This window comes from Lagenorhynchus albirostris, chromosome 19 (genome assembly GCF_949774975.1).
Source record: "Lagenorhynchus albirostris chromosome 19, mLagAlb1.1, whole genome shotgun sequence".
NCBI lineage: Eukaryota > Metazoa > Chordata > Mammalia > Artiodactyla > Delphinidae > Lagenorhynchus > Lagenorhynchus albirostris.
In genome coordinates, this window is record NC_083113.1 from 8,223,702 (window position 1) to 8,249,098 (window position 25,397).

At 56.2% G+C, this 25,397-nt stretch overlaps 2 protein-coding genes across 6 annotated transcripts in view; one reads left to right on the forward strand and one right to left on the reverse strand.

Moving 5' to 3' along the window:
* Positions 1 to 4,916: 4,916 nt before the first annotated feature.
* On the forward strand, positions 4,917 to 10,423 carry FUZ (fuzzy planar cell polarity protein). 2 transcript variants are annotated; one of them, XR_009537247.1, is made up of 12 exons: positions 4,917 to 5,216; positions 5,476 to 5,597; positions 5,876 to 5,960; positions 6,182 to 6,250; positions 6,473 to 6,577; positions 6,691 to 6,796; positions 7,401 to 7,598; positions 7,745 to 7,840; positions 8,186 to 8,292; positions 8,386 to 8,450; positions 8,532 to 8,606; positions 9,717 to 9,853. XR_009537247.1 is itself a non-coding variant. In XM_060131923.1 (11 exons), exons 1-11 carry the CDS (start codon positions 5,106 to 5,108, stop codon positions 9,941 to 9,943), a joined length of 1,260 nt encoding a protein of 419 aa, XP_059987906.1. In that variant the 5' UTR covers positions 4,917 to 5,105; the 3' UTR covers positions 9,944 to 10,423. The 2 variants fall into 2 exon arrangements, 1 of the variants encoding a protein (XP_059987906.1); XM_060131923.1 differs by lacking the exon at positions 6,691 to 6,796 and having other exon boundaries at positions 9,717 to 10,423.
* The window catches only part of AP2A1 (adaptor related protein complex 2 subunit alpha 1), a 54,078-nt gene continuing 38,665 nt past the window's right edge, over positions 9,985 to 25,397 (reverse strand). For 2 of the 4 annotated variants that reach the window (XM_060131918.1, XM_060131920.1), the window contains 20 exons: positions 21,875 to 22,004; positions 21,249 to 21,350; positions 19,769 to 19,877; positions 16,620 to 16,770; positions 16,143 to 16,311; positions 15,853 to 15,990; positions 15,532 to 15,714; positions 14,962 to 15,059; positions 14,560 to 14,791; positions 14,277 to 14,444; positions 14,031 to 14,194; positions 13,648 to 13,713; positions 13,248 to 13,304; positions 13,060 to 13,142; positions 12,878 to 12,957; positions 11,552 to 11,685; positions 11,347 to 11,463; positions 11,179 to 11,248; positions 10,815 to 10,949; positions 9,985 to 10,426 (listed from right to left, as the gene is read on the reverse strand). In XM_060131918.1, coding sequence (XP_059987901.1) covers positions 10,349 to 10,426; positions 10,815 to 10,949; positions 11,179 to 11,248; positions 11,347 to 11,463; positions 11,552 to 11,685; positions 12,878 to 12,957; positions 13,060 to 13,142; positions 13,248 to 13,304; positions 13,648 to 13,713; positions 14,031 to 14,194; positions 14,277 to 14,444; positions 14,560 to 14,791; positions 14,962 to 15,059; positions 15,532 to 15,714; positions 15,853 to 15,990; positions 16,143 to 16,311; positions 16,620 to 16,770; positions 19,769 to 19,877; positions 21,249 to 21,350; positions 21,875 to 22,004 — 2,464 coding nt within the window. In that variant the 3' untranslated portion in view covers positions 9,985 to 10,348. The remainder of the gene's footprint in view (positions 10,427 to 10,814; positions 10,950 to 11,178; positions 11,249 to 11,346; positions 11,464 to 11,551; positions 11,686 to 12,877; positions 12,958 to 13,059; positions 13,143 to 13,247; positions 13,305 to 13,647; positions 13,714 to 14,030; positions 14,195 to 14,276; positions 14,445 to 14,559; positions 14,792 to 14,961; positions 15,060 to 15,531; positions 15,715 to 15,852; positions 15,991 to 16,142; positions 16,312 to 16,619; positions 16,771 to 19,768; positions 19,878 to 21,248; positions 21,351 to 21,874; positions 22,005 to 25,397) is intronic. The other 2 variants (XM_060131919.1, XM_060131921.1) reach the window with 1 other exon arrangement.

The window sequence follows — 25,397 nt, forward strand, 5'->3', positions numbered from 1 at the left end:
CCACTATGCCATTAACACCCCTAACAAAATTGTGTTATTTCTTGGTATCATTGAACATTTAAATCCATAATCAAATTTTCCCAATTCTCTCAAAATGCCTTTTTACAATTGTTTTATTTGTATCAAGATCCAAATAATGACCAAACACGTATTTAGATGGCTTAAATTTCTTTTAATCTAAAGCAGCTCCTTTCTTTTTTATGCTAGTGTAATTAAATTTTAAAAAATTATAAGGAAGATAAAAGTAAGTTGGAGAAAGGCAAAATGATAAATAGGTAAGGAGATTAAAATGGTACCTAAAACTCCCTCCTAACCATAAGGAAACTTTTCTTTAGATAAGCTGAATGCGTGATTGGCTCCATTAACTGATTTTTAACCATTTCCATTAACGTATTACAAACGATAAGTTAAACAATGAGATATTTTAGCCTGGGCTTCAGCTTCTGGCATTATGATACATTAGGTGATATGACATTGTTTTTGTGACATTGGTGGTTTCATAAGAGGTATGGGTAGTCTTCAAGTATCTTCCCTCCCCCACAGAGGAAACAATTTAAAAAAAGATGCAGTTGGAATCGAACTTCCTGCCCCAGATGGGACTGCACTGGCATTACCAAGAGCCTGAAGCCAACTGTGATTTGTAAAACTTCAGTGTAGTTCCCCAGCTAAGCAAGAGCTGTCCAGGGCCGTCCAGGGCAGCTGATCTAGTTCCAGGATAGTAACTGACAACCTGCAGTAGTAGAAGTGAATCCTCCCTAGAGGACTCTGATCAATATCACAAAGACCACCAGCACAGAAGTAAAGATTGAAATTAGAGTCCACAGAAACAACAGTTAACAGATGAAGGTCCCCCACCTCCAGGTACTGGAATTGTCTGGTTCATAATGAACCACAATATGCAAAATAATAGGATAAATAAAGGACATTAAGTTGTCTCCTGCTGTGTAACAAATTACCCCAAAATTTAGTGGATTGAAACAACAACATTGTTACTTCGCAGTTTCTGTAGATCAGGAATCCAGGCATGGCTTAGCTGGGTCCCCTGCTTCAGAGACTATAATCAAAGTGTCAGCCAGGGCTGTAATCACCTCGAGGCACAACTAGAAAGGATCTTCTCCCATACTCATTCTTGTCATTGTTACCAGGGTTCAGTTCTTCACAGGCTATTGGCCAGAGGTTCCATGTGTCACCCACCAGGGTCCTTGGACTCTTTTCTTTTAATAATTTTTAAAACTTTATTTTATTTTTAGCTGCATTGGGTCTTCATTGCTGTGCGCTGGCTTTCTCTAGTTGCGGCGAGCAGGGGCTACTCTTCGTTTCGGTGCGCGGGCTTCTCATTGCGGTGGCTTCTCTTGTGGAGCACAGGCTCTCGGCGTGCGGTCTTCAGTAATTGTAGCACATGGGCTTAGTAGTTGTGGCTCATGGGTTCTAGAGTGCAGGCTCAGTAGTTGTGGCACACGGGCTTAGTTGCTCCGCGGCATGTGGGATCTTCCTGGACCAGGGCTCGAACCCATGTCCCCTGCACTGGCAGGCAGATTCTTAACCACTGTGCCACCAAGGAAGCCTCCTTGGACTCTTTAATCAATAAAAATTGATAAAAGGCCAGAGAAGAAATTCAGGCAAGCCTTTATTGGGACTCTTGCTGCAGCAGGAGGGAACGAAAACAAGAAAGAGGTGCCCTTGGTTTGCTCCATGAAGGGGAGCAAGCCGGTTCCTTAAATGGGGTGAGGGGAGAAACAGTTTTTCGGTAGGAAGAACTTCAGGCAGCAGGAAAATTTTAAATTAACCTGGAAAGATTATCTGAGAGACAAGAAGGAAGAGGGAGAGCAACATGAGTCATAAACATTTACGTAATTACAAATAAATATTGCCTGCATAAAATAAGAGATATATTCAACGAGGGCATAAAAAAAGTAAAACTAAAATGCTGACAACACTAGTTGGTTAGTCTGGGAGGGAGCTTAACGGAGTTAGTGTGTTATATTCTCTTTGTATTATTTGAGAGAGGGTTTAAGATCTTTAACTTTTTGCTGAATTAGATGTGTAAGGTAAAGTTTCAAGGATAACCAATAAAAATAAAAGAGAATTCGTGTATAACTTTGAAACCAGAAGAAAGAGAAAATAATGAACTGAGGAAACAAACAAACAATCCAGTAAAAGATAAGAATGGAGGAAAAAAGCGTTGAAAAGGCAGAACAAGAAATATAAAAATAAAACAATAGAAATAAATCTAAATATATCAGTAGAAAATAAATATAAGTGGACTAAAGAAAAAATTCATAGAACTACAGGGAGAAATTGATATTTTAGTTCATTTGTTATTTTATGCAGCTTTTCCTCTAGTTTAATGTAATTTAATGTGCAGGGTAAATGTCTTAATATTTCTTATCAACTATTAGAAATCAAATCCAGAGTGCAGACAAAACATGTTTAAAAGAAACAAATGTGGGCTTCCCTGGTGGCACAGTGGTTAAGAATCTGCCTGCCAATGCAGCGGACACAGGTTCCATTCCTGGTTTGGGAAGATCCCACATGCCGCGGAGTAGCTAAGCCCATGCACCACAACTACTGAGCCTTAGCTCTAGAGCCTGCCAGCCACAATTACTGAGCCCACGTGCCACAACTACTGAAGCCTGCGTGCCTAGAGCCCGTGCTCCGCAACAGAGAAGCCACAACAATGAGAAGCCTGCACACTGCAACGAGGAGTAGCCCCCGCTCACCGCAACTAGAGAAAGCCCGCGCACAGCAACAAAGACCCAACACAGCCAAAAATAAATAAATAAATAAATTTTAAAAAATAAATAAAAAATAAAAGAAACAAATTTTTTTTTTTTTTTTTTTTTTTTTTGTGGTACGCGGGCCTCTCACTGATGTGGCCTCTCCCGTTGCGGAGCACAGGCTCTGGACGCGCAGGCTCAGCGGCCATGGCGCACGGGCCTAGCCGCTCCGCGGCATGTGGGATCTTCCCGGACAGGGCCACGAACCCGTGTCCCCTGCATCGGCAGGTGGACTCTCAACCACTGCGCCACCAGGGAAGCCCAACAAATGTTTTTTTAATATTGCTATATATTTTGTAAATATATTTGGATAAATAAGGGCAACTGTTCTCACAAAAGAGAAAAGATCTAGAAAACCATAATTCAAAAAGTCATGTGCCGCAATGTTCATTGCAGCACTATTTACAATAGACAGAACATGTAAGCAACCTAAGTGTCCATCGACAGATGAATGGATAAAGAAGATGTGGCACATTTATACAATGGAATATTACTCAGCCATAAAAAGAAACGAAATTGAGTTATTTGTAGTGAGGTGGATGGACTGTCATACAGAGTGAAGTCAGAAAGAGAAAAACAAATACGGTATGCTAACACATACATATGGAATCTAAATGGTTCTGTTGAACCTAGGGGCAGGACAGGAATAAAGACACAGACGTAGAGAATGGATTTGAGGTCGCGGGGAGGGGGAAGGGTAAGCTGGGACAAAGTGACAGAGTAACATTGACATATATACACTACCAAATGTAAAATAGCTAGTGGGAAGCAGCTGCATAGTACAGCGAGATCAGCTCGGTGCTTTGCGACCACCTAGAGGGGTGGGATAAGGAGGGTGGGAGGGAGGCGCAAGAGGGAGGGGATATGGGGATGTAGCTATGCATGTAGCTGATTCACTTCGTTATACAGCAGAAACTAACACAACATTGTAAAGCAATTATACTCCAATAAAGATGTTTAAAAAAAAGAGAGAGAAAAGATCTAGCTGACTAAATTGATAACTTAATGAAGATTTACTTCATCAATTTAAACACACAGAGGTGAGAACCTAACGCATATCAGCATAGGATAGGCTAAATCTATTTTGTTACATCTATAATATAGGTTAGAATAGGACATTCAAAAAAGACGAAGTGGGGTTTCCCTGGTGGCGCAGTGGTTGAGAGTCCACCTGCCGATGCAGGGGACACGGGTTCGTACTCCGGTCCGGGAAGATCCCACATGCCGCGGAGCGGCTGGGCCTGTGACCCATGGCCGCTGAGCCTGCGCGTCCTGAGCCTGCGCGTCCAGAGCCTGTGCTCCGCAACGGGAGAGGCCACAACAGTGAGAGGCCCGAGTACAGCAAAAAAAAAAAAAAAAAAGACGAATTGCATTCATACGGTTTCATGAGAAAAAGAAAGTTTGAAAACAGCATTAACACAGTAACCATATTTGTGAAAACGTGAATATTCTGTGTTAAACTGTAAAGATTTTATTTTAGGGAAAGGATTTTAGGAGGAGTATTTTCACATTCTGCACAATACACTATCATGTATAAATTCATTACAAATAATATTATTTTCCGATTCTGGGAAATAAAGGATTTCATCTTTCTTTTTCTAACAGCAAAAACAACCATGCCATTTGTGGGTTACTAGGCAACGCTCGCCGGACCAAACCATCCTCGAGGGTGAGGGGGGAGATTTTGCTCTAAGGAAGTGCTCGGGATTCGTCATGCGGCCATCTTTGAGAGGGGCACAGCTGTTTCTAGCCTTGGAAGAGAACGAGGCCTGAATGGTGGTTGCTAGGCAACGCCTAGGCACTGTCGCCATCGTTGAGTATGGCATAGTGCTGCCACTACAAAACGGAAAGCTAAGCCAAAGCGGTTGCTAGGCAACGCCTCGGCACCGTCGCCATCTTTGAGTGTGGCACGGCTCTTTGTCAATTTAGAATGTGAAACGTATTAGTTTACGTGATGGTTACTAGGCAACGCTTTGGCGCAGTCCCTACCTTCGAGTCGGGCTCTTCATTCTCTTAAATAGAGTCAAACCTCTCCAAGGAGCGACTAGGAAGCTTCGCAAATAAAGTTAGCCGCCATCTTTGTTAGGGGTATTGTGACTTCCGGCTGGGGCGGAAGAGAGCGTAACGGGGCTTGGGGGAGGTGCTGGAATAGGAGTTGATGAGGGTTTGAGTTGGATGAAGAAGGCGGGAATCCAGTCCTCTTCCAGTTAGCTCCCCATCTCGCCCTCTGTCGGCTTCGGACCGCAGCCTGACTTCGTGTGACTACCGGCATGCTCCAAGGCGGGCATTGACTGTCCCCACGGAGGGACTCGGAAGCGGGGGTTCCAAATGGGGGAGGAGGGGACCGAAGGCACCGTACATCTGCTGTGCCTCGCGGCATCCAGCGGGGTCCCTCTGTTTTGCAGGAGCAGCCGCGGCGGCGCCCCCGCCCGCCAACAGGTGGGGCCCCGGGCGCCTGGATCTCCGAAATGGAAGGGGTTTAGATGCTTGGACTCTGGGTCTTCAAGGGAGTAGGGGCTGGGGAAGTTTCAGAATTGAGTTTGGAGGGTCGAGGGTGCAATTGACCAGTGATCCTGGTTCCCCGAAGAGGAGGGGCCAGGAGATCTAGAGAGAGGAGGGGGTTGGGGACCTGAGTCATTGGTTCCAATAGAAGACGGGATTTGGGGGCTCCTGTCTAAAATCCCCAATCTTTCCCCAGCTCCCATTCTCTGTCATCGGCTCCCTCAATGGAGTCCATATGTTTGGGCAGAATCTCGAGGTGCAGCTGAGCTCTGCGAAGACGGAGGACACAACCGTGGTGTGGAAGAGCTTCCATGACAGGTCTCCAAGGGTAGCTTGGGGGCAGGGCCAGGGTGATAGCTCCTGTTGAAGACGACCCTGAGGCCATCCAGCTCTCTAACGCCAGCTGTTTACCTGGCTGTGGGATCTTTGACAAGTCAGTTACCCTTTCTGATCCCTGAGTTTCTCTGAATGAAAAGCAGGTTGTGCTCGGGCATGGATGTAGCTGGCATCCAGGATCAAGGGCAGACCTTACTCTCCTCCCTGCCTTGTTTCCTTGGCCTGGACTCATTCTTCCTTCTCACCTTCCTTTCTCACAGCATCACCCTCATTGTTCTGTCATCTGAGGAGGGCACCTCGGAGCTGAGGCTGGAGAGACTACTCCAGATGGTGTTTGGGGCCATGGTGAGACTCCCCAGCCCTCTTTTCCAATCCCAGGAATCTGAACTCTCAGCATCCCTCTCCCTCAGGACCCAGGAATCCTAGAACTCAGTCCCTCCTGCCTCGGACTAAGGAGTCCAGATCCCCAGTTTCCTCCTCCTGCAGACACAGGAGTCTGAGTCCCAGCCCCTCTTGTCTTATAATCAGTAATCCAGGTCCCCTGCTCTCCTATATGTTTCTTCTAGGTTCTTCTTGTGGGACTTGAAGAGCTGACCAATATCCGCAATGTAGAGAGACTGAAGAAGGAGCTGAGGGTGAGGCTGCAGGACGTGAGGATGGGAAGTTAGGATACCTGGTTACTGATATTTGGGAACTACAGTTCCCAGAAGCCCCCGGGGCAGCCTGACCCAGTGGGTTCAGGGGGCAGCTTGGTTGTCTGACACCCCTCAGCAAGGCCCAGTAGGGCCAGTTTTCTGAGGAGGAGGCAGCAGATCTGGGTACCACCTGGGTCCTAGGCTTCATTTTCCCTCTGCTAGGCCAGTTACCGCCTCATCGACAGCTTCCTTGGGGACTCAGAGCTCATCGGGGACCTGACCCAGTGTGTGGACTGTGTGGTTCCTCCAGAGGGGTCCCTGCTGCAGGTATTGGGAATGCCTTGTAAAGTCTTAAAACTGTCCCTCTGGCCCTGGCTCAGTCCCCATCCTCTTACCCTTGGACCATTGCCTCAACCTCTTCCTATCCTTTTGGCTTCTAGTCCAACCCCCGCCTTGACCCTGGAAGGATCTTTCTACACCGAGAGCTGCCCCTGCCCCTCCCCTGGTCACAGCCCGCCCGTGGCTTTCCATCACCCCCAGGACAAGGTCTCAGCCCCTCAGCCTGGTGTTGAGGACCTGAGGAATCTGACGCCCGCCAGCCTGCTCGCCCTAATCTCTACTAACTCCACAGTCCACCCTCTCCCAGCTGCCTCATGAGTCTCACAAATCCCCACAGCTTCCCAGCTTCCCTGCCCTGGCACATCCTGTTCCTTCTGCCTAGGAGATCTCTATCTCCCCTTCCTTAAATATTGCTCTGGATTCATCTGGCATGACTTGCCTTCCAGCATTGTGACTCTCGGCAGGTGACTTGACCTCTCTGAGCTTCAGTAGGTTGTAGATTGCGCCTACCTGGCCTATAATACAACGCGATAAACCGTAGCTGCTGCTGTTACAAGTATTAGCTTCTGTAGGACGTGTCAGGCTATGTAGCAATCACCCTACCTGTTTAATTTCGCACTGTGACTTGGGATGGTACCTGCATGTGAAGGTGAAGGAACTCAGGCCCAGGGAGGGTGGGACACATGAGCATGGCCACCAGGCAAGCTTTGAATTGTATGGCCGTCTCTTCCCACTCCTTACGCACCTGGGAAGTCACTGTCGGCCCTGCTCAGGTCTCCTGACCTGCAGCCGGCCTGCCTCCCTTACCCAGGAAGCCCTTTCTGGGTTCGCCGAGGCTGCGGGCACGGCCTTCGTCAGCCTGGTCGTGTCGGGCCGGGTGGTGGCAGCGACAGAGAGCTGGTGGCGGCTGGGGATGCCGGAAGCCGTGCTGCTCCCCTGGCTGGTGGGATCCCTGCCGCCGCAGGCCGCTCGCGACTATCCGGTGTACCTGCCTCACGGGAGTCCCACGGTGAGTGAGTGGATGGGGCGGGCAGGGGGAAGGTGGGGGCGGGGAGGAGCGCGCAAGGGGTGGTACCTGGAGGCTGTCTCGAGGAGGCGGGGCTTGCGATGAGAAGGGGAGGAGCTCCGGCCAGCCCACTCTGCGGGCTGCCTCAGGTGCCGCACCGGCTTCTGACCCTGACGCTCCTGCCGGGCTTGGAGCTGTGTCTGCTCTGCGGGCCGCGCCCTCCCCTCAGCCAGCTGGATGCACAGGTGAATCTGGGCTACGTCCCGCTCTTCCCCTATTTCACCCGCTACCCCCGGCCCTTCTCTGAGCACCCTGACCCGCGAGTGCGCTCTTTACGCTTGACTCGCCCTTGGTCCCGCCCCCGCCCCTCGTAGGCCCCGCCCCCTTCGGGCTGTGCTCCAATCACCGTCCCCGCAGCTCGGACCCTCTTTCCCTCTTACAGCGTCCTTCCAGGCCTCGCCCCTTCCCCGGTCCCCTCTGCCCTCTGCCCTTGTGTTCTCCTCCCCTGCCCTGGCCAACCCGCCTTCTCTTGGTATTCCCCCGACCTCACCCACCGGCCCCGCCTCTCTCGCTGGCCACGCCCCCTGCAGCTTCTGGAGCGCTGGTGGCAGCCACTGCTGGACCCGCTGCGGGCCTGCCTGCCGTTGGGATCCCGAGCGCTGCCCGCGGGCTTCCCCCTGCACACGGACATCCTTGGGTAGGGCTCAGACCGGGGAGTGGGTTGGAGGTGGGGAGTGGGTTGGGGGTCCTCATCCCCTCTTTTCTGGCCGTGACACCTCTTTTCCCACAGGCTGCTGCTCCTCCACCTGGAACTGAAACGTTGCCTCTTCACGGTGGAGCCCTCGGGGGATCAAGGTGACTGAGAGGAGGGCGGGGCCAGGAGGGGCGTGGGCTGGGGAGGGGCTCTCTATTACCCTGTCCCTCTTCCCCCTTCAGAACCCTCTTCTGAGCAGCGTCGGCGCCTCTTCCGCTCCTTCTACACCCTGGTCACCGCCACGCACTTTCCACCAGGTCAGCGGCGGGCACAGCTCCCCCTTTGCACAGGCTGGGACCCTTGAGTCCCAGCTCTCACAAGTTGATGGTGGGGAAACTGGTAGGAGAAGCCAGCTGCGAAGTGGGCGTGGCTATCTGTGAGGACTGGGCAGTGCACACTGACAGGAAGGCAAGAGAGGGGCAGGGAGGTCCCAATCGGTAGGTTTCAGGACCTCCTGGCTAATCCTAATAGCTAACACTGAGGCCTCATGTCCTGCCAAGTGCTTTTCTGCGTACTGACTCACTTCATCCTCATAGGTGAGGGCTATCTCCTGTTACGTCATCATTCCCATATTACGGATGAGGAAACAGGCTCAGCTAATAAGCAGCAGAGCCACGATTCAGCCAGGCAAGCCTGGCTCCCACATCCACACACTCCTGCTCTAGTGCTGCAAGTACATGCTTTGCCGATAGTCTTGGGTGGAGTAGGGGTGGTAGGTTCCACGGAGCCCAGGTCTGGAAGGAAAAGTTGTCACATTTGACCTGTGAGGCTCAGAGAGACAAAGGGGGCTGAGGAGCCAGGCACAGGATGGCGACTGGTGGCCCTGCAGTTGGGGCCACGGCGGTTGCTGCTGCTGCTGTCTGCTCAGAGCCCCACGCACGGGCTGCGGACCTAGAGTGACACTACCACCCCAGCGAAGACCCTGATGAGTATAACAACATGGTAAAAAGCTCCACCTGGAAGGGGCAGACGACTGTCCCTTCCGAGCTATGCGACTCCACCGCCCAACCTGCTTCCCACCTGTAAGTGGGGCAGGGTCCTCAGAAGGGTTACGGGAGGTCTTCCCTGGAGCCCAGCGCCCAGCACCTGGGAAACATCTCCTGCGTGTTTATGATCTGTATTGCTAAGCAGATTACCTAGGGCTGCACACGCAGTGTACCCATGAAAGTGGGGGGCTGAGGCTGGGTGGGAAGAGGGGGAGAAAGTCCGTGCGTGATCTTCTCAGGTCCTGACAGCTGGCTGGAGCTGTAAGGCTCTCCTCTGTCAGGAGTCAAACTTAGGCCCAGGATGGGGGTGGCCCCCGCAGGTTGGCATCCTAGTTGTCCAGGCCCCACTGGTCACCTTGGCCCTCCCTGTCCTTCCTTCAGAGGCGGGGCAGCCAGAAGAGAAGGCGGAGGAGGTGGTCCATCGGGCGCAGGTACCGAGAGCCTGCTACCTGGTGTCGGGGGCTGAGGGGCCGGGCACAGGATGGCGACTGGTGGCCCTGCAGCTAGGGCCACGGCGGTTGCTGCTGCTGCTGTCTGCTCAGAGCCCCACGCACGGGCTGCGGGGCCTAGCTACCCACACTCTGCATGCCCTCACCCCACTCCTCTGACCCCTGGGCGTGAGCGCCAGACACAGACAAGGACATGGGGCTGTTAGCGTCTCTCTGTTTATTCGCTCACAATAATACACAGCCCCTGGACAGGGAGGGGGCAGGAGGGGCTACGACAGGGTGGGGTGGGAGGGGAGGACATTCCCACTTCCCTGGCCCCTCTCCCCTCTGTGCTTCGGGGGGGAAAGGGAGGAAGGGGGCTCCCCCTTACCCCCCAGAATGTAAACAGCAGCAGATGAACAAAAATAAAAATACAAAAGGCTGGAGGAAGGTCCTAGGCACCCCCCGACCCCGGGGTCTTCCCTGTCACCAGCGGAGGTCCCCTCGCTGCCCCATCCACCACGGCTGCCTCAGTCCTGGTGGCTGCCCAGTGCCGGCCACATCCCCGGGGGCACAGTCCAGGGCTCAGAACTGCTGGGCCAGCAGCTCACAGAGGTGACGGGAGACGGGCTCCTTACTGGTGCGCAGGGTCAGCCGGTACATCTGGGGGGACGGGGGGACTCAGGGAGGAGGCAGAGAGGATGGAGAGCCCGGGGTGGGGGGTTGGGGGGAGGGGGATACAGGGCAGATAAATGATGAGAGGAGAGAAAAAGGATCAAGGGATCAGAAAGGTGATAGAAGGGCCAGGGAAGACAGAGGTAAAGGATGAAAGATAAAAAAGAGGCCACAAAGGGTGGAAGGGATATGGAGAGATGAAGTCAGGGAGGGAAAGGGAGAGGAAGACCAGAGGATGGAGACAGGAGGGAGGCAGGAGAGGGAGGAGACAGGGCCACAGAGCAGAGGCATGTGATTCAAAGAACACAGTGAGGCAGGAGGGGGCCGGGTGCAGAGAATGCACACGAAGCGGGGAGCCTCGCAGAGCACCACTCACCTGAGCCTGGGCATTGGGCTCCAGCCGGAGCAGACAGCCCACCTGCAGGGCTTTCGTCTGGATGATTCCAGCCCCCACGAAGTTCTCTGGGTTGGGGTCCACATTGTCCAGGAGAGCAGAGCCAAACCCCAGGAGCTGAGGAGGAAGGGGGGGAGCCGTCAGAGGGTGCCCGATCTCTGTTAGCTCCCAGACAGTGGCGCACCAGTTCCCCCAAACCCTTTGGAGTGGAAATTGGCCCCACTTTACAGATGGGAAAACAGAGGCTCAGAAGTGGAGCAGCCACTGCTCCCCAAATCCCAGAGTTGGAGAGAGAGGCAGGGCTGGGAAACTAGCCCCGGTGCTTCTCCTGTCTAGCCTGTCTCACCTTGGCCTTAGTGACCTCCGCGTCCATGGGGTGGTTGGCTTTGAAGATTTTCTGCGCCTCCTGTTGGGGCCTAGGGGCCGGGAAAGATTCAAGTCAGGGATCTGGAAGCCCCAGCCCCGCCCACCCTGAGGGCGGCTTTGGCTCCGTTCCCCCCGCCCCGCGGCTCACAGGCTCAGCTGCTTCCAACGCTGGAAGAAGTCCTGGGCCGCCATCTCCGTCGGCTGGAAGAACTTGTTGATGGTCACCGGGAGCTTCAGGGTGAGGGATTGGGGGGCGCCCCCGTACCTGGCGGGAGAGGAGGGAGGGCTCGGTCAGACCACACCCTCGCCCCGGAACCCCCGCCTACCCGGCAGCGCCCCGCCTCCTGACTCACCGGAAGCGCACGGACAGGAGGGGGGGCGTCAGGAAGTCCCGCAGACACTCGATGTTGAGCACCTGCTGTACCTGTGCCCCACCGTCCACCTGCGAGGCCACCCGCTTGGTCTGCACGGCCAGCTGTGCCCGCCCGTGGTCAAGGAAGCCAGAAACAGGAGCGGCCCGGGGGGCGGGGTGGTGGTGATGGGGAAGGGACTTGACCATCCACCTGATGGTTCAGAACTTTCCTGGAAGCCCCAGCCTGCCGGCCCTTCAGGGGCTCGGCGCTGCCGTCCAGGGCTCATCGTACAAGGCCTAGCTCCAAAGTCCTTCCTAAGCCAAACCTCTGACCTAGGTGCCTCCTCTGGCCTTCCATAGTGGGCTCAGCCACCTCCATTATGGTACAGGTCACACCATGGCTCTGAAGGCTGACCTGGGTTTGAATCCCAGCTCTTAGCACCTCGGTTACTATGCGCAAGTCACTTAACCTCTCTTAGCCTCATCTGCGAAATGGACGTAGTGTCCTCAGCAGTCAATGAAATCATCCAGCACAAGTACTTGTCAGTGCGTGTGGCACACGGTAGGTTCACCAAAATGGTGGCCTTTGTGTCAGCAACCCACTGGCAAGGACGGGGTCTTATGTCTCTCTCCCCCGGGCCCTGCCCAGCACAGAGCTGAGCCTACAGAAGGCCTCTGGAAATGCTGAATGAACCAAAGAACTGAAAAGGTCCTCAGTTTCAGGGTCTAACCACTCTAATTTCCAAGTTGTGCAAACTGAGGCCCAGAGAAGGGGGACAGGGGACTGACGACACTGCTCAAGCAGTTCCTTTATGCCAGCCACCCTTCCAGGGTCTTCGAACCACACTGATATTCAAAACAAAAGGAGGAGGAGGATCTACACTTCACAGAAGGGCTAGCAAGGCTCAGAGAGGCCAAGTGACTGGCCCAGGACACACAGGAGAAGGCCGTGGTTGGCAACAAGACCCCCAGGCCTGGCTTTCGAGGGCAGGAGGCACTGGAATCGGGTGTCTACCCCGATGGAAGATGAGGTCAGGACACGGGAGGGGCTTCACAGGGACCAACTGAGGCCCAGAGCAGCTGTGATTCCGGAAGTAACACCTCCTGCATCCCGATCACATCATGTCACTATCATCTCCTGTCCTGTTAAAGAGGCCCACCCCATCTTACAGATGACACTAAATCTCAGAGAAGTACCACGGGCTCAGGCTTTCAAGTAAGAGGGCCCAACAGGGGTCTGGACCTGGGTCCATCTCCTTCCCAGCTGCCAGGAAGGTGGACCTGGAGGGGCGGGGCTGGGCCAGGCCGACAGGATATGAGTCTGGAGGTCTCCAGGGTGGACCACGGTGGGAGAGAAGTTCTGGAACTGCACTGAAGTCTTGTTGCCATAGAAGAGATACATGCGCCCTGTGGGGGGTGAGGAGAGGTAGGGCTCCATCTGAGTTCCTTCCATGCCCTCCCGAAGCCAAGGTCTCCCTGAAACTTCACCCCATCGCCCCCTGGACTCACCCAAGTTCTGCCGGAACTCTGACTTGACTCCAATCTGCAGCAGCTGGTTCTCAAACAGGACCCCGTTGTTCCTGCACACGAACCTGGGTGGGGGCGGTGGGAGCTCAAGATGACGGGTGCTCGCCTGGCTCCTGCTCTGTGCTTCCCACTTGTCCCCACTGCCCTCCCCAACCTCACCCACGACTCACTTATTCAGCAGCTCATCGGCTTCCGGGATGGGCGGGCCAATGTCCTCAGGACCTGGGCTGCAGGTGGGAAAGGAGAGAGATGGGAAGGGGCTTGGGGGGCTAGAGGTAAAGGCCCAGAGCTAGTGGTGAGAGCTTGCAAGCCCTGAAGGAACAGAAGCCCAGAACCCATATACCCAGATTCCCCAAAGAGCCCCAGAATCAGACTGGCAATTGCCTCTAGTGGGAATAGGACCCCGGCAGGTACCGTCAGCACCCCCCTACCCTGTATCAGACGGCCTTGATTTCACTCCCTTCCAATTCCTTGCAGCTCATCAGGAGAGCTTGACGAGAGCTCCCAGTCCCCTAACCCTCCCTGGGGACACGGGAGTCTGCCCCCCAACCCCCTGAGGCCACCCCTTACTCAGCAGCTGGAGCTGGATCAGCCAGCAAAGCCATGGGGCTCTCAGGGGCAGGCGGCTCCAGCTCGCTGGGCCATCCAATCCCAGAGCAGACAAGAGAAGACAGGCGTGGCAGCAGCCAATCCCAGAGAGGCAGCAAGAGGGCAAAGAGAGAGGGAGTGGGGAGAAGGGAAGGAGAGAAGGAAGAGCAGGCTGAGACGTGATGACGGGAAAGGACAACACAGGGTGGCCAGGGTCAGCCGAGAGTCCAGAGTGGCCCAGAGGGAGGCAGGAGGCCGGGGGAGGTGGCAGCCAGGGCGACAGAGGCTCAGGGACAGGGAGGGAGGGGGGAGTTGGGAGGGGGCAGATGGAAAGGGGGCAGCCCTGGGCCCAAGGCGGGCGGTACCTGAGGAAGGCCTCCTCGGGGGTGGGCCCCAAGCTAGGCTGGGCGGCCGGGCCGTCGGAGAATACGTCCACCAGGAGGTTGCCCGCACCCGAGGGAGCTGGGGGTGCCGCTGGGGGAGGGGCTGCCCGCAGCCCCAGGAGGTCGGCGGAGGGTGAGGGCGTGGACTGCAGGGAATGCAGGCACAGGTGAAAAGAGAGGACGGCATGGCTGGGCCCAGCCCCGGCAGCCCAGCCCCACGGGACTCACCACGGTGCTGGGGGTGGGCTCCACACCCCCATTGATGTCGTGGCTGCTGGGCTCCCTCCGGCCATCATCCAGGGCACTGCCGGCCCCTGGCCCTTTCTTGCGTTTCAGCTTGGCCAGGATGGACGACTCTCGCTCGGGGAAGGGTGGCATCTCCTCCAGCACCGTGGCCTGCGGGGTCGGGGCAGGGGGGTTGGGGGGAAGGAGCAGGTCAGGGACGGGCGTCCCGGGGAGGAGGAGGGGACAGAGGTGCAGAGGAGGGGTGCGTGGGGACTGGGGCTCTGACCAGGACGTCCGTGCTGGCCACCGAGCTAAGGGTGAGGTACTCGACGGCGCGCTGCTGCAGCTCCACGTCGGCGTTGCGCAGCTGGGAGCCGGCCCGCAGGACACCCTGGATGGTGGCCTTGGTCTCCGGGAAGAGGTTGATGAACTTGATGTAGGTGGACAGCAGCAGGGCCCGGGTGGCCACGCTGCACAGGTGGAACTTGGAGTGCAGCAGGGAGAACTGCACTGGGGGGCTGCAGGGGGCGGGGCCGGGGGTGCGCGTCAGCAGGTGGCCAGCTCCACCACCCTCTCCCAGAAGCCCCCATGAGAGGTGCCGCCTCCCTCAGGGGGACCTTTCCGGGGACCGCAGGCGGACCCCAGGGCCCCAGACCCCTCAGGAGTTTGTGTGCGTTCACCCCCTCACCTGGAGCGAGGGTCCCCAGCAATCAGGTTCCCAAACTCCCCAAGGATGTAGCCGCCAACTTTCACCATGTTCTCATGGCAGGCGGGGGCCTGGAGCGCCTGGGGGGCGGGGACAGCGGTGAGTGGCACCATCCTGACTCAGGAGCGCTCAGCATGTGCCAGGTGCGGCGCTGAGCCCTCGACTCCTATTAACTGCAGAAGCCTCCTGACTCTGCTGTGGGTGGGTTTATAGATGGGGAAAGTGAGGCACAGAGCAGTTAAGTGACTGGCCGGAGCTCACAACAGGGAGTAAAACGAGGCAGAATGGGCCCTCTTTTCTGGGGCAGAGGGAGTGAGAAACTGCCGGGACCTGGGGACTGGTGGCTACACATTAGGCACCCCATGCCCTGCTGACCCTCATATATATGAGCCCGTGGAGGCCCGGGCCCTGTGTCCCTGGAAGGCCCCAGGAGGCCAAGGCCCCTCTGAGGAGGAGGAAGCAGGATGGAGGCCCAGGCCACCTGGCCCACCGCCCCAGCTGTCCTTGCTCTGCCTTGTGGCCCCTTTGTGGGGGTGAGACGGGGGTGCTGACCTCGAAGACGGTCTTGGCAGCGTAGCCCTGGACGTCGTCACGGTTGGTGACAATCTGTAGCACGCGGTACCACACCTCCTCGCTCACGTAGTCGCCCGCGATGCGGATGAGGTTGAGGATGGTGTCCACGTACCAGCTGTAGTCCACGGCGTACTTCTCAGCCAGGATGGCCACCTTTAGGACCTGCCAGCCAGGAGGGAGGTCGGGTGTGCGAGTGTGCCCACGGCGGGGAGGTGGGGTGTGCACTCACCCCATCTGGGCTCAGCGCATCCCGATCTGGAGACCCAGGAGCCTGGGCGTCCTGCCCCTGCCAGGACTCACGATCTCTTCGCGGATGGCGTAGTCGGCCGTCTCCAGGTACCGCAGCATCTCTGACACAATCTGCTTGGCATTGCTCCGGTCGCACATGGCATAGAGGAGGTCGGCCGCCCGCTGTCGCACGCTGACGTCCCGCTCCGTCTGAGGGAGGAGAGCAGGTAGGGTGTGTTCTAGGCTCCCTCCTGGCATGGGCCGGCCACCCCAGGGCCTCTGACCCCCAGAGCCTCTCTGAGGGAGCAGAGGAGACACAGGCCAGGTCAGTGTGGCCGGGGGCAGGCTCCCAAAGGTCACACCTTGAGGGCGTTGATGACGGTGTCAATGTGGGTCTTGACCGCCTCGTGGGAGAACTCGGAGCTGGCCAGTGTGCACATGCTCTCCAGGGCCAGGTAGCGCAGGTTGGTCTCCCGGTGCTGCAGGAACTGGCCTAGCTGGTTACAGGCCCGGACCAGGAGGTTGGGCTCACTGCCGGCAAAAGAGGAAGAGACCGGGGTGGGGGCAGGGAAGACACCCAAGATGACATGAGGAGATGGAGGACCGGGCCTCAGCTGATTCAGCTCTTAACTCCTGCCCTGGGTCCCCTGGGGACCCAGACACCTGGGCATCCAGCCCAAATACAGATATTCGGGAATTCCGCCCCTCAAGAGGGGCCCGGTGCCGATCTGGCAGGGCAGCGTTTCACACTCCCATCACCCTCCTAGCTAGCAGTCACATTCCCGGCCCTCAGCCCTCCCTTCCCAGGCCAGGCTCCCCGCCCCCCAGCAGGCAGGCACCTGTCGTAGTGGATGATGAGGCTGATGGTCTCAAAGAGGATGGCATTCTTGGCGTTGGAGTGCTGGACCTTCTTCGACTTGGGCGGCTCCTGGGCCTTGTTGAGCACGGTCTCCAGACACTCCACCAGCCGCCCCTTCACGGCCGCGTCCTCTGGGGAACCAGAGGGCACGCCCTGGGCTGAGCTCTCTGCCGGCCCGGCCCGCATGCCAGGGGCAGGGGCCACGCCATGGCTCCCATCCTCCAGAGGAAGAGTGCGAGCCCTGCAGCTTCAGGCTGGGGCCTCTACTCCCCCAAGTCCTTCCTGGGTTCCAGGTGACCAGGGGAGGCTGACAGAGGACATGACTCCAGACCTGAGCTCTCGTCCTGCTCCGTTCTAACTCTGCTGGGCCAGAGGCTCCACCCTTGGGAGCCCCTGTTTCCCCTCCCGCAGCACTCATGCACTTTAGGAGTCTCACAGAACAAAGAAAGCTGCGGGAACCTTCCCCAGAGACACGCCCAAACCCGGCTCTTCCCAAGGAGGGGTCTGAGTGCCTGAGACAGGTGCCATCTAGGAGCTCACACAAACCCCGGGAACTGCCATTCCCTCACCTGTGAGGCAACACCAAGTGGACAGAACAACTGTCAAGTGTTCTAGCAAAGAATGTTGTACCCAAATCTATCGGGAAATTCACAAGATGGAGAACCAGCTAAAGGACACAGGCAGCGATCAGCCCAATCCAAAACATGGGACACACCGCAACCCAAAACCTCCCCGTTTCTTCAAAAACTGGGAGTGGGGGTGGGGCTATTCCAGATGGAAAAAAAGAATGACAAAGACGTAATCAGTTAATTTGTGGTCCTAGGCTGTATTTTTTAAGCCATAAAAATAATGCTATGGACAATTAGGGCAGTTTGCTGCCTGGGTAGCTGATGACCCCAAGGTTATTCTAAATCTGCTTAGGCGTGATAAGAGCATTGCGGTTTTGTAGCGTTCTTGATTCTAAGAAACGTTTGCGGAAATATTTTGGGGTGAGGGGGAGTGTTATGATGTCTGCCACTTTTTTTTTTTAAATAAATTTATTTTTGGCTGTGTTGGGTCTTTGTTGGTGCACGCGGGCTTTCTCTAGTTGTGGTGAGCGGGGGCTACTCTTCATTGCAGTGACAGGCTTCTCATTGTGGTGGCTTCTCTTGTTGTGGAGCACGGGCTCTAGGCACACGGGCTTCAGTAGTTGTGGCACGTGGGCTCAGTAGTGTGGCTCGCTGGCTCTAGAGCACAGGCTCAGTAGTTGTGGCGCACCGGCCTAGTTGCTCCGCGGCCTGTGGGATCTTCCCAGACCAGGGTTCGAACCTGTGTCCCCTGCTTTGGCAGGAGGATTCTCAACCAATGAGCCACCAGGGAAGTCCCTGCCACTTACTTTCAAGTAATTCAGCAACTGGATGTCCGAGACAGTGAGGGAACAAGGGAGCAAATCCAGCAAAGTGGTAAAGCTCCGCTGAGTCTGGGTCAGGGGCATCTGGGTGTGGTCATTTTACTGTTCTCCCAAGTTATCCTTATGTCCAAAATTTTTCTTAACCAAAGGTTGCAGTGAAGGCCAATGTCATGGAATGAAGGGGGAATTCTTCGAGATTAAAAGAGACTTATGGGACTTCCCTGGTGGCACAGTGGATAGGACTCTGCGCTCCCAGTGCAGGCGGCCCGGGTTCGATCCCTGGTCAGGGATCCCACATGCATGCCACAACTAAGAGTTTGCATGCCACACCTAAGGAGCCCACTAGCTGCAACTAAGAAGCCCGCCTGCTGCAACTAGGGAGCCCACGTGCTGCCACTAAGGAGCCTGCCTGCTACAACTAAGACCTGGTGCAACTGAATAAAAAATAAATTACTTGGAAACAAATTGGAGCAGCCCCTCCCTGCCCAGCACTGGGTGGGGGTGGGGTGGGGGAATGGCTGCAATTCTCACAGGGCAGGGGATCAGAGTTGGTGAGGTACCTGCCCAGGGCACACCCCAAAATTATGAGGCGGGGCTTCTTGATGCAAGAGGGCTTAGGTTCTAGCTATGCCCTTCCTTACAGGATGAGAAAAGAGGCCCAGAGTGGGGACGAGGCTTCCCCAGGGCCTCATGACAAAATTCATCCCTGGCTTTCACCGGCTGGGAGGGACCTTGGGTGTCACCTACATCATACACTCCATTACAGTGTGTGCGTGTGTGCACGCACGCGCACGCTCGCACCCAGCTGGCTGTGAAGATTTGGGGCTACACACCAGCTCCCTGGCCCCCAGCAGGTGCTTAGCACCCTGGTTGAATCGAAGGGCACTGGTTTATCAAGCGCCTACTGTGTGCTAAGCACCTCAGCACAGGGTCCCTCAAAACTGCTCTGTGAGGTCAGACAGCCGAGGATACAGAAGCCCAGGGGGAGCCACGGCCCACGTGGTAGAGGGAAAGGGTTTAGAGCAGAGATTCAGGAGTCAGGCTCTGCTCTTCCTTCGCTGCCCTGGAAAGGCAATGTCTTCTCTCCAAGCCTCAGTTGCCCGGTGTGTCTATTTCAGGGACAGCTGCCCCTCGCCAGCTCTGCTGGGGGCACCTGGACACCCCGGTGCAGTACCAGCTCACTGCAGTACCCTCCGTCCACACCAGCGGTCATGACCATGAGCAACGAGGGCATGAAAACCCCTAGCAGAGCTATGCTAACTCCCACTGCATGGCCTGGAATTGCCCCTTGACCTGCTGGGTGACCTTGGGCAAGGCCCTCCCCTCTCCAAGCCCTGGTTTCCTCATCTGTAACAGATGCGATGACAGCCCCGACATTCCAGGGCTGGAGCATTCAGGGCTGGAGCGTGAGTCTGGTTTTGCAGGGACCCAGGCCCACAGCAGGGGAGTCAACAAACAAGCGATTTGTCCCATTGTCTGTGCTGAGCCGGGAGGATGCCCTGCTCTCTGCTGCCCACCCCCCCCAACCCGTCTCCAACAGCCTCATACAACATTCTCATCCGGGGCCTCCCAGCGTGGGCCCTGGGCTCAGCGCTGCCCCCACTGCAGCCTCGGAACAGGGGCTAGAGGCACCAGCGCAGCCTCAGAGGACTCCTGACACAGACCCCCAGCACCCGGCCCCGCTGCCCAGCCATGGGGTTGGAGGCCCCAGACCCCAGCCCGGGTGCGCTCGGCAGTACCTGGCGGGGGGTAGCACTGCAGCAGCCGCAGGAGCTTCACCGAGAGCCAGGGCGCCGGGACGAAGTAGTAGGTGTAGTCCTGGAGGTCGGTAGAGGCCGAGGAGACGATCTGGGGGCAGAGGAGGGGGGCGAGGCATGGGTGGGGGCACGGGGAGGGGTGGCTGTGACCTGACAGTTTTATGGTGCAGAAGCCTGAGGCTCAGGGAGGGTGGTGAGGAAGCCTCGGGCACACAGCGAGTGACTGGCTGGATCTGGGACTGGTCGGTTTTTCCAAGTAAAGCTGGCGTTGGGTGGGCAGGAAATCTCGGCCAACCCAATCCCCTTCTGTGAAGGGGACTCCAACTCTGCGCCTCACAATGCCCTGGGCTGCCTTCACTAGAACCTGGACCCCACGGCTCCCTGGAGAGTGCTTCCTTGTGGCCCTCCCCCAACACCCGAAGATACACAGGGGCAGGAACTGGGTCTGACCCATTCCTGGGTCCCCGGGCCTACTACAAGGTCAGACACGAGAAGGGATCAGGGAAGAGGTGGGGGAATTAGCAACTTTTTTTCCTCACGACAAACTCCTACGCCACCTTGAAAACCCCTCTCCAGGAAGCAAGCTCCATCCTGCTCTGAGCCGCCTCCATGACAGCAGGTGCCCCGCCCCCGCTGTTACTGTCTGTGTCTCCCCCACCAAGCCTGGCGCACGAGAGAATTCGGATGTGTGGTGAATGAATGAAAATACGAATGAGTAAGCTGGTGTGTTGTTCTCTTTGGTTGAGAACACAGGCCTCTCTTGACCTCCTCAGGAAACATTTATATTTATTCCAAGTCTCAACTCAGGCAAGGATCACCTCCACCAGGAAGCCTTCCCAGACTTCTAGGCTGGGTGAAGTGCCTCCTTTGGGGGGCCTGCAACGTCCTTGCTACCTCCACGACTGCACACACCGCCCCTTTTATGATAATCTGTGCCTGAGTTGGCCCTGCCGTACATCCCTCCCCTCAACAGGACAGGGAGGTCCTTGAGGGCAGGCTTGGGTCTGACTCATCCGTGTCCCCAAGTGTCAGCCTGCACAGAGATGGGCCCACAGGAGGCCTCAGGGCATGTTCCCAGGACAGGGGCGAAGGTGGTGAGAGGAGCAGAAGAGGGAAGGAAAAGCAGGAGAAGCAGGAAGAAGAAAGAGAGGGGGACGAGAGGGAGACAGACAGGAGAGCAACCTCACTTCCTGGGTGCTCATCGTGTGCCCGGCCCTGTGCTCTTTATACAGATTAATTCACAGCAGCTATGCTGTGAGGCAGGCACTGGAATAATCCCCTTTGAACACATGAGGCAAACGAGGCCCAGAGGGGTGAAGCCACTTGCCTAGGGCCACACAGCCAGGAAGTGACGGAGCTGGGATGAACCCAGCTCTGACCCTGAGTCCTTAACCACTGAGCTAGATGGTCTCTCTGGGAAAGTGAGGACCAGAGAGGTGCCCAGGGGACAGGCCACACCCACCCGGCTCAGGCGAGACACAGCCAGGGAGATGCATGTCTTGAAGTCATCCGGGTTCTTCTTGCAGAGACAAGTGATGAGGCTGACAGCGGCTGTGACCACGCCCTGTGGGGGCAGACGAGTGGCAGGTCAGGGCCCTCGGGGGAGGGTCAGACTGGGGACAAGTGTCCAGGCTGTGGTTCTGAGAGGAGAGGCGCAGGAGTACTTGGGGCTGGGGTGGCCTGAGGGGTGCGCTTGGGTTTGTACAGGTGTCCTGGTGGCTGTTTCACGGCTTGGGGACCATGAGGGACTGGAGCACTGTGGGTGGCGACAGAGGTCAGTGTCTCTGTGCTGGTTGGGCAGGCGATGGGGGAATCTCTGGGTGTCGGAAACAGAGGCTGGGATTTTTCTGAGGGGCTGGGTGAGTGACGGGTGTTGGGGACACTGGACAGGAACCCCGGGCATCCAGGTGGGTGTCAGTGACAGAAGTGGGGGGCCCTGGGCATTCAGGTAAGAATCAGGGCAGAGGAGGGGTCCCCAGGCATCCAGGTGGGAATCAGGGCAGAGGTGGGGGGCCCCAGGCATCAGGTGGCTGCCAAGGACGATGGGTCTTGGGTCCAGGGTCCCTGGGCACCAGGCAGGGGTCTCACCATGTGCTGGTCGTTGAGCAGGTGCACCACGCGGGCCGTCCACTCGCCCATGGGCACCAGGTCGGGTGAGGCCTTGTAGAGCCGCAGCAGGCACAGGGCTGCACTCTGCTTCACACTGTCCATGCTGTCCCTGCCGGGACACAACGTGGGGTGGGAGTGGGGGGTCAGCGTGACCACGGCCCTGCACACCTCCCCCTCCTCTCTCGCTCCTCCCAGGAAGGGTGTCCAACAAGAGGCGGAAAAAGCCCGGCAGACCCAGGAACCCATCTGGTGCTGCCCTCACTGCCCATCGGGCCTCAGTTTCTTCATCTGCAAAATGGGTTGCACCCCAGTAACCTCATAGGGTCATGGGCAGGGCCGAGCAAAATGCCAAGCGTGGCTCTGCACCTTCATTCAGTTACCGTCCACTTATTGAGCACCTACTGGGAACCAGGCACTGCTGTCGGCTCTGTGGACAGAATGGTGGACAAACTTGTCCAAAGTGTGTCCTCACAGGGACTTCCCTGGTTGTCCAGTGGTTAAGAATCCGCCTTCCAATGCAGGGTACACGGGTTCGATCCCTGCTCGGGGAACTAAGATCCCACAGGCTGCAGGGCAACTAAGCCCGCACGCTGCAACTACTGAGCCCACGTGCTCTGGAACCCACGTGCCACAACTAGAGAGAAGCCCTCGCGCCGCAACGAAGAGTCCGCGCACTGCGACGGAAGATCCCGCATACTGCAACTAAGCCTTGATGCAGCCAAAATAAATAAATAATCCACAGAGTATCAGATAAAGTTGTTCTTTCTTAAAAAAAACACCAAAAACAGTGTGTCCTCACAGAGCGTACATTCTCACCAGGGCAGCCGGCATCCTACAACAGATACTGTCCAGGTTCAGTGCTACAGAGCAAACTAGGGCAGGCACTCCGGGGATGCTATTTTGGGGTTTTGTTTTTGTTTTTTTAATTTTTTATTTTAATTAATTAATTTTTTGGCTGCGTTGGGTCTTCGTTGCTGCACGCGGGCTTTCTCTAGTTGTGGCGCGGGGGCTACTCTTCGTCGCGGTGCACGGGCTTCTCATTGCGGTGGCTTCTTTTCTTGCAGAGCACTGGCTCTAGGTGCGCGGGCTTCGGTAGTTGCAGCACATGGGCTCAGTAGTTGTGGCTCGAGGGCTCCAGAGCACAGGCTCAGTAGTTGTGGCGCACGGGCTTAGTTGCTCCGTGGCATGTGGGATCTTCCCAGACCAGGGCTCGAACCCGTGTCCCCTGCATTGGCAGGCGGATTCTTAACCACTGCACCACCAGGGAAGTCCCTGGGGACGCTATTTTGGATGAAGGTCTCACTAACAAGGCACCAGGTAAACAGAAAACTGAGAGAAATGACTAAAACTCTGCACAGAATGTTCCCAGCAGACAGAAGAGCCTGTGGAGGCCTCGAGGCAGGCAGGCCTGTGTGTGGAAGGAGCTTGGAGGAGTCTTGTGTGGCTGGAGGCAGGACAGAGCAGGGGCTGAGGGCCACACCGTGCGGGGCCTTGCAGGCCATGGTGAGGACTATGCTTTTACCCAGCGGGAGATGGAGCCGCTGCAGGTGACAAGCAGGGAAGCTATGATACTAAGGCGACAGCAGTAAAAGCTACCACCCAGGGCCCTTCCGACCTGCTCGGCCCTGGTACAGGCACTGGCTCATTCATTTTATCTCCACAACAAACCGAGAAAATAGGTACTACTATGGACCACTGTCCCCAGATCTGACTTGCTTTTTTTTTTTTTTTTTGCGGTACGCGGGCCTCTCCCAACCACTGCGCCACCAGGGAAGCCCTGACTTATGTTTTTAAAAGGTTCCTCTGCTGCTGTGTGGAGAAGAGACTGTGGGAGGCTGGGGCGGGGTCGGGGGGGGGAGGTGACAGCAATAGTCCAGGCAGGAGATGACAGGAGACGACAGTGCCTCAGACCCCGCTGCAGCCATGCAGGTGAGAAGTGGCTCTGTTCTGATACATTTTTACTATGAGGTGGTGGAGACAGAAGAGGGGACAAGGTGACCCTCAAGTTTCTGACGTGAGGGACCTGGCGAGTGGTGAGACCATTTGTTGTGTGGGGACCTGGGGCAAGATGGCTGGTGGGGCGCTGAATGAGACCCAAGTTTGATACTGAACAGATACGAAATTGACATGCTAATGAGACACCCAGTGTGGCCCTGGACCCACAGGGCTGTGTGGCCTCTGGCAAGCGCCCTTCCCTCTCTGAGCCTCCATAATGTCCTTCATAAAATGGGAACCCTACTCCCCTCTTCAGAGGAGAGGAAGCCTGTCAAACACTGTGGTGGGCTGAAGAAGGCCCCCCCCGACAGGTCCACATCCTAATGTCCAGACCCTGTGAATGTGTTCCCTTACATTCAAAGGGGACTTTGCAGATATGGGCTTCCCTGGTGGCGCAGTGGTTGAGAGTCCGCCTGCCGATGCAGGGAACACGGGTTCGTGCCCCGGTCTGGGAAGATCCCACATGCTGCGGAGCGGCTGGGCCCGTGAGCCATGGCCGCTGGGCCTGCGCGTCCGGAGCCTGTGCTCCGCAACGGGAAGAGGCCACAACGGTGAGAGGCCCGCGTACCGCAAAAAAACAAAAACAAATAAAAAAACAAAAACAAAGGGGACTTTGCAGATATGATGAAATCAGGGATCTTGAGATGATCCTGGATTACCCAGGTGAGCCCTAAATGTAATCACAAGGTCCTTAGAAGAGAGGAGGAGGAGGATCAGAGTTAGAGAGATGCAAGGCCAGATACAGAGATCAGAGAGAAGATGCTACCCTGCTGATTAAAGATGGAAGGGGCCATGAGCCATGGGATGCAGGCAGCCTCTAGAAGCTGGAAAAGACCTAGAAACACCTTGATTTTAGCCCAGTGAGCCGCACTGTGGACTTCTGACCTCCAGAACTGTGAGAGAATCAATGTGTGTTTTAAGCCCCTAACTTGTGGTCATGGGTTACAGTGGCCACAGGAAACTGAACAGACACTGGGTTAGCACAGAGCCTGGCAGCCAGCAGTGTCCCATCCAGAGGGCTGAGTTCATGGCCCGGTCAGTACCCAGGTCCCAGCATCACAAACAGTGTGAAGCATAACAGTTCTAGAAAGCACTCCCCGGTCTCTGGGGTCAGACACGCCTGCTTGGGGCGTGATCTGGGGATAAGGCATTGACCCTCTCTGACTGGCAATTTCCTCCTGGGGAAAATGAGGACCCCCACAGATTGGGGGATGAAGAAGTGAACCTGGGTATCGCGGCCTCAAGCACAGAATGGGTCCTAGGAGCTGTCTCGACCACCCAGACTGGGCCTTACAGTGACATTTCCCCAGAAAGGACTCAACAGAAGCACTGGGGAGGGTCCCAGGAAGGGTGGGTGAAACTGCAGGAGTCAAAGGCCAGGTGAAAAGATGTTTTCCTGGATGTGTAGGAGAAACATGAATTGCATGGACATGGTGGCTCCGTGTTCTCCCATCAGCTAGGCAGACTCGTGTGTGTCGGCCAGGCTGGGGAGACGGGAGCCTTCGGG